This window comes from Gadus morhua, chromosome 21 (assembly GCF_902167405.1).
Source record: "Gadus morhua chromosome 21, gadMor3.0, whole genome shotgun sequence".
Lineage (NCBI taxonomy): Eukaryota > Metazoa > Chordata > Actinopteri > Gadiformes > Gadidae > Gadus > Gadus morhua.
Window position 1 is genome coordinate 7,455,177 of NC_044068.1, and position 7,755 is coordinate 7,462,931.

General features: G+C 46.2%; 1 protein-coding gene across 1 annotated transcript; it reads right to left on the reverse strand.

The window, feature by feature from the left end:
- Window positions 1–499: 499 nt before the first annotated feature.
- Window positions 500–6,033, reverse strand: aldh8a1 (aldehyde dehydrogenase 8 family, member A1). The gene is made up of 7 exons (XM_030345519.1): window positions 5,751–6,033; window positions 4,999–5,146; window positions 4,303–4,458; window positions 3,661–3,810; window positions 2,787–3,043; window positions 2,257–2,418; window positions 500–1,206 (listed from the first exon to the last, which is right to left on the reverse strand). Exons 1-7 carry the CDS (start codon window positions 5,895–5,897, stop codon window positions 754–756), a joined length of 1,473 nt encoding a protein of 490 aa, XP_030201379.1. The 5' UTR covers window positions 5,898–6,033; the 3' UTR covers window positions 500–753.
- Window positions 6,034–7,755: the final 1,722 nt, after the last annotated feature.

Genomic DNA, 7,755 nt, shown 5'->3' on the forward strand with positions numbered 1-7,755 from the left:
TATCACTCAACCCTTTCCGATAGATGTTTGACTTGGCACAATAACTAGTAGGCCTGCATGTCGAGCATTGTCGTAACATAACAAATTAATGCCGTTCATCCAGTACAAACTATGCAATAGAAAGTTGATCAGAATGCCGGAGATTCCTCTTAAAATGGTGATATTGTTTATTCGTCTCTGTGATATTGCAAGCATACTTCTACTACTTTATAGGGGAATATTGTGTTGATCATTAGGACAACATTCACTGTTTGGACTGTTGAAGCGTATGTTTTTTTATAAGCTCACATGTTCCACAAACAAGTGGAGCGTTTGAAGAGTGGACATCGACCAAAGCTCAGAATAAGTGTGTGGATCAGTGTGGAGCACAAGAAATTGAAATCCGATGGAACAAGCACACACATGTTTTGACTGCGATAGCTATCTTGTGCTGTTATGCTGTTCTACATACCTTAGGGTTTAACATTGGTAAACTTTAAAGAATCAAAACACAAGTAAGTACATCTTTGATCATTTGTGGTTTTATTGCATAAGAGTTTAGGATGATAACACAATTAGGTGTCAGCTGATCAGCGTAACACTTCTTTTTGTTGTCGTTGAGTAACAAGTACATTTCACTGGGCAATTACTTACATACACACGCACGCACGCGCGCACACACGCACACACACACACACACACACACACACACACACACACACACACACACACACACACACACACACACACACACACACACACACACGACCCCTCTCAGTGTTTGACGCAGATGGTCTTCACCTCAGTGAAGAAGTGGTACGAGTCTCTCCCACCCTCCCGGCCCGTCCCGGAGCTCTTCATCCCGCCAAAGGGGAGGTTCAGGTCCCGGATCAGCCAGCAGTTGGTCCACACCAGCCCCGCCTGGATCCTCCCCGCCACCCGGTGCACCCTGCCCACGTCCCGGGACCACACCACCGCGCCCAGCCCGAAGCGCACGTTGTTGCCCCTGGCGACTGCCTCCTCCTCCGTGTCGAAGGGGCTGACGCAGACCACGGGTCCGAAGATCTCCTCCTGCATCACCCTGGAGCTGTCGGCCACGCCCGTGAGGACGGTAGCGGGCAGGAAGTAGCCGCCGGCGTGCTGCGCCGGCAGCTCCAGCCGGTCCACGCCCTCGCCGCAGTGCACGGTGGCGCCCTCGGACCGGGCCAGCGCCACGAAGCTACGCACCTGGGGGGGGGGGGGGGGGAGAGGAACACAGGTCACAACAGGACGTAACCAAACAATGCATAGGCTGGTTTAGAGCAGGGCTGTCCAACCTGTGGTTCGAGAGCCACCGTTGGCACGCGACGGTACTGCAGGGGCTACGTAATATAGTATTACGGCTTGATTTTCTTTCCAAAACAGTGTTGCTTTGTTAATTCCATCATGTTTTCCTTTTTAATGCATGCCATTGTGGGGCTTTATGTTTCCTGCTTTCCACTGTTTCCCACTGGCCACGGCCGTCTTGCAGTAATAATTATGTATCAAGGGGTCGTTGACCTTCTCTGCCCAGCCACTGCATGTGTCTTTATCAGTTTTTTACCGGAAAAAGGTCTTGATGACAATTTAGTGGTACACCTAAAGTCAAAGGCTGGGAACCTCTGTTTTGGAGAGACTGAAGGCCAAAATCGCACAGGTTAAGACCTGAATCCACCCTGCCTCATTCAACACCCCATTTTTACACGGGTCAAATTTACATTGAGTCATTTAGCAGGCGCTTTTGTCCAAAGCGTCTCACAGGCGAGGCTGAGAATAAGTGATGCATATAATCAACCTCGAAATAAACAAAAGAAACAGTGTTAAGAGATGCCCTGATGTTCCTAAAAAGCGGTTGGACAGAGAAGCTCACGTAGGAATCTGAAAGACAAGGTTAGCTTTTCCCCCAAAACTTCTTCTGCTTAAAGTCATGTTAGTCCTTTTTTAATTAATTTATCCTTGCACATGAGAGGTGTTTTTCTTAATTGCATTGTGAGATCACATCAGAAGACCCCAGTGTAGAGTACATTTGAGGCTAAATGGCAATGTGTTCTTTATAAATTGCTTTTGGTAATGGTTCCGCAAACTGACCCAGAGCTGTGTGATGACGTGAACGGTGTCACTGAAATCCTCCACGGTGTGTGATTCATGACTCTCCTAATACTGATGGATCACGCCTGTCAATGTGCGCTCACTGGCTACTGTGAGGGGGGAGGGGGGGAAGGGGGACTCTGATTGGCTGTGATGATATTGTGTCACCACCTTCTCCAGGTGCTCTTTGCTGATGAGGGCGCCGTTGTTGCTGCCGGGATCCGACGGTGCACCCGTCTTCCACTTTCTGGCCGCCGCCACAAATTTCTCCAGGAACTGCGGGTATATACTCCGCTCTACATAGACCCTGCTGGTGCACAGGCAGATCTCCCCCTGGAAGGGAGGAAATACAGAAGATAGAAAGCAAAGAAAGGGGAAAAGAAGGGGGTTTGGGGAATTGGTGGAGGTTACAAGAGGACGAGTTGCAGTCGTCTCGTGACAAAACATGAGCTATGGGCTCCCTCTTGTGGCAGTCATGGTGAACAGCATATCATTTCAGGCAAGATAAACCTGATTAATGGCTAATTTAGGGCAAAATGTATAGTTACAATGCAATTAACGAGTACATCCGATTATAAATTTGTGCTTTATACACACTATACTTTAGGTTTTACTACACACAGTGTAAAAACAACAACAACTAGGCCTATATTTGAATGGAGGGAGTGCACCGATTGGCTGAGCTTGGTCTCGGTCCTCACCTGATTGGAGAAGCTGGAGCGAACCGTGGTGGCAACACACTGCTCCAGGTCTGCGTCGGCGAAGATCAGTGCTGGGTTTTTACCCCCCAACTCTAACGACAGCTTCTTGCAGTACGGGGCGCTCCGCTCCGTGATTCGCTGCGCTGTTGCCGTGGAGCCAGTGAAGGACACCAATGGGACGTCGGGGTGGCCCACTAGGGTGTCACCGGCTTTGGGCCCGCTGCCGAACACAATGTTGATGACTCCGGGGGGAACCCCTGCAGCACACAGCAGCACACAGCAGTGGAGACACATTTATCATACAAACGTACATTCTACAAATGAAGAATATAAACATTGTTCCATATATTGAACACCTACACTATGAGCAAAAGAATATAAACAATGGGGTAGGATGAGAGGAAACAGCTCAGGGTTTGATATTATATTTTAAGTAATAACAGTGGGATGTGGTCCCCTTGCTGACATTTTTATTGATTTTTGACTGTAGGTGAGATTCAACCCCCTTAATTTGGCTGTAATTTGATAGAACTGCCTTGGCCATTCATCAGCTATGAGTGAGTAAAACTCTCTGTGACAAATTATGTGCTGGCTGACTGCTCCTGCCTCTGGCAATTTAGTTATTAGATCAATCCCAGCTCATTTCTGACTAATCAGGGGATCCTTTCCTTGATTGGTACACAAATCCCTTTTGCCTGAAAATCACAGGTACGTGAAATGGAGCTATTCTAATTGGCAGACAAACGTAGATTGAAGGGGAATTTATTCAGGTTGTTTATATTTTTCAATCTTTTATTATTATAAATGACTCTCCATTGTTTCCTACAGCCGCTTTACTTGTATAACGGCGTGCATGGCATCAGTGTGACCGTACCTGCTTCCTGCATTAACTTGCACATCATCCAAGCTGTGACGGAGGTCATCTCGCTAGGCTTTGCTACCACAGTGTTGCCCGCGGCAACAGCAGGGGCAATCTTCCAGGTGAGCAGGTAAAGGGGGAGGTTCCATGGGCTGATCAGGCCAGCTATACACACACACAATATTTACATGTATAAAAAATCATATGAGAGAGAGAGAGAGAGAGAGAGAGAGAGAGAGAGAGAGAGAGAGAGAGAGAGAGAGAGAGAGAGAGAGAGAGAGAGAGAGAGAGAGAGAGACATTCAGGAGGGAAAGCAGAGTGTTCTCATTACCTGTAATCATTTTGGATGCACCCATTCTTCATCCTATTCCTCATGTGCCCTATTTGCTCCTCCTCTTCTTTCTCCCTAACCTCTGTGACCTCATCCTCTAACACATCAATGATGACTTGACAGATATCAATGCAGAGAAGATCGAAGGGCTGGACCAAAGCAAACTAGTCTGTAGGGAACTGCCAATTGCCCACAGGCAAACCTAACATACACCACACCCAGGCCTGTCTCACCCACGCCCAGGCCTATCTCACCCACTCCCACACCCACACCCACACACAGGCCTGTCTCACCCACTCCCACACCCACACACAGGCCTGTCTCACCCACTCCCACAGGGCTCCGGACGGTGTAGTTGAGGCAGCCCATGTGGTCCATCTGGGTGGAGTCGTTGGTGTGGTGGAGCACGGACGAGGCGAAGAAGCGGAAGTTGTGGACCGACCGGGGGATGTCCACTGTGCGGGCGAACGCCAGCGTCTTGCCTGGAACCGGAGCACCACAGAGAGAAGGACGCAGTGAAACACCCGCATGCTTTCTGCACCGGTACACAGGGGATGGGATGTTGTTTCATCCCCCGGAATATGGGGAAAGACTTGGAGAAAGTACAGTAAAACACGCTGATGGTGGCGGGCCTCTATCATTTACCACATGGCTTATCACGTTTACGAATAGCCTAGTGTTGAAATATGCCGTTTTGAATATGTTGCATGATATATGTTAACTTTCAACAATATCCAGGCTTTGCAGAATGGATGAACTGGCCTTTATCTGCAAAGAAAAGTGCAATTACAGTGATTGAATGCATAACAATGCCGTCTCGAATCCGACCAGACACCGGTGCTTGTGAAATAGATCGGATTCGACCCTCAAATGACTGATTGCATGCTTACCAAGGGTGTGTACTTTTTAATCACAGCGACTATGCCAGTGATTATAACATCAGTCATTTAAATATTCAAAAGGCAGATTTTTGTAGGACTTTATTTTGTTGACTACTAACAACACCAAGAAAACACACAGACCTTGATCTTTGGACTCAGCCTGAGCAAACTCGTCCAGGTTGGCTTCGATTAGGTCAGCCAGCTTGTTGAGAACCTGAGCCCGTTGCTCGGGGCTACGGCTTGACCAATCAGGGAAGGCCTCTTTGGCCGCTGCCACTGCTGCATTCACCTGTAGTTTTTTTGGAGGGTCCAGATGTATTGTTGTAAAATGTCCAACATAGTGTATGGTTACTTAGAGTACTTTGGAGTTTCTATAAAGGTCCAAGCACACATGAGGTCAGTTCGTAGAAAAAATAATCTCTTGATTGCTGCGACTAGTGTAATGATTTTGATTACTTTGCTGCGGTTTCATTGATTGTAATTACACCTCCATACGTAGGTTTTAGACCTGTTATACAAAACTAAATGAAGGCTTATTGTGAACATTGCAACCATTTCTCTCCACTGGCTTGGATAACCGGCTCTGCACTGACCTATGGTCAGGAGTTTACTGATTAACCTCAAGGCCAAGAGCAAAGGTGCCTTTTGAATAAACTAGGGCATGATTAGGAATAACATAAGATAACCCAAAAGTTGATATCAGTGTTAATAATAATAATTATTATTAATAATAATGTGTAAAATATTCTACAGATTTGAAACATGAGTTATGAACAAAGGAAAAAAATCCAGAAGCATTGTTGCCTTCAACATGTAACGATGTCGGCAATGAATGCAATGTTGCACGGGTAAACAACAAGACGTGTGTTGTTTTATTAGAGCGGCAGACTCACCTCATCCTGACCGCTGTCTGGCACACTGCAGTACACCTGGCCGGTCGACGGGTCGTAGGAGTCAATGGAATCCCCACAAGCGACAAACTTTCCTCCGATGTAATTTTCTAAAACCAAGTGGGTCTGGTGCTCGGATGAAGTCGACATCGTGGTGATCAACTAATAAACCACAAAAGGTCATAAGACAAGAAACAGAACTAAATCTCTTGGCCAAAGAAATGTTCAAGGCTGTGATTGGCTCCCTGGGATCCGAGAACACACAGCCCACAGTAGGGGAAAGTGAAACAACAGAGACCACGTGTTAACCAAGGTCAAGGTCTTATCAAGCAATAATTACCCCCGTAGGCTGCATGTATGCATTTATTGCTGTAGCAATTGAATTCAGAAAGACATATATATATTCTTTAAATAATATATATAGTTAAATTATATGTATATATATGTTTTTATTATTATTTAATTTTTTAACCCTAACCCTTTTTTTTGCAGTATGCAAGGGACTGCAAACGGTGTGCCCACTCTGCAAATGTCCACCTCGCAAGTGTTGACCCCAGGTTTTATTTTTAACATGAAAGGGGAAGCAGGTGAGGGCAGTGAAGGACTTCGCCACAGCAAACACACCGTTGTTGGTCAAACATTGCGCTCTGAGCTGCTGGGCTGCTGTGATGGCCTCCCTTACCGTTTTATGTTTTCTTCGCAGGTGCAACCTCAAGTTGCGCCTTCTCAGGGTTAACCCACAGTGACGACATTTCACTGTGGGTCTCTGGCTCTGAGGTGGTGGCCGCTCGGGGCATTTAGGAGGAAGAGAGAGGAGGGAGGTTGCTGCTGGTGTTGGTGATGGTGAAGGAGACCCCGCTTTAATTTGTTGTTGTGTACCTTTGGAAGAAGTGGGACATGTTATCATAGTTGTTGTTGTTGTTCAGGATTGTTTAGTGCCGTCCACATTTATGGAGATCCTATTTCTAAAGAAGATCCAAAAAGGGGTGTCAGTAGATACATTTATCCTCTGAAGTTGTGTATAACCTATGGAAGTATGTACACTGTGCTACTACTAATAATAGTACTACTACTACTACTTGCAATTGCAGAGAGGTCTTGCAAAGCCAGAAGAAAATGTGTCAATCAAAGTCAATTTAGAGTCTAAGTTTCAAAGTTTCTACAGACAGACAGACAGACAGACAGACAGACAGACAGACAGACAGACAGACAGACAGACAGACAGACAGACAGACAGACAGACAGACAGACAGACAGACAGACAGACAGACAGACAGACAGAGAGAGAGAGAGAGAGAGAGAGAGAGAGAGAGAGAGAGAGAGAGAGAGAGAGAGAGAGAGAGAGAGAGAGAGAGAGAGAGAGAGAGAGAGAGAGAGAGAGAGAGAGAGAGAGAGAGAGAGAGAGAGAGAGAGAGAGAGAGAGAGATGGTGACAGAGCCAGCCTGGTCTATGCCCCTTAGGTCTTAGGACGATTGTGTGTAGTCGTTCAACATTTGAACGGCATTCCTATGTCAAGTGGTTCTACTCAAATTAGGGCGTGGAATATTAAGAATATTTATATTATTTATATTATCTTACCAGCATTACTTCCAGAAAGGGGAGGAACGGGAGAAGCAGTAGGTGACGGAAGTGCTCTGCTTGTATGGATGTTGCATTGGGATAGATGTAGTTGACACTGTTCTTTCCGTAAGATTGTGTGACCGCAGTACAGGCAGTGAAAGTGTGCAGCTGTTCTGCACTGGCGATTACACTTGCATATGAAATAACCTGTGAAGCACAGACATATATTCAAAGTCTTTGAGTCAGAGCACAATTTATGATCAATTGTTGTTGCAATTGTTACATTTCAGTCATATTGAAACTGAAGAAAATAAGTCAAACAATTATTGTCCTACCTTCATGCCGCACTGCCTGTTTGAGGTGGTTGCTCATATGAGTTTTGAAATTAAACTGCAGCTTACTACTGTAGCTGCAGCAGGGACACGTGTAAACACCACCCACACAGAAT

What these genes read in the sequence shown, in the direction of transcription:
- aldh8a1 (XM_030345519.1), bottom strand. Translation starts at nt 5,897, where the DNA reads ATGTCGACTTCATCCGAGCACCAGACCCACTTGGTTTTAGAAAATTAC. An exon ending in CCGGAGCCCTGTGGGAGTGG is followed by an intron (nt 3,811 to 4,302) that starts GTGAGACAGGCC and finishes GTGTGTGTATAG; the next exon opens with CTGGCCTGATCAGCCCATGG. An exon ending in GCAAAGAGCACCTGGAGAAG is followed by an intron (nt 1,207 to 2,256) that starts GTGGTGACACAA and finishes CCCCCCCCCCAG; the next exon opens with GTGCGTAGCTTCGTGGCGCT.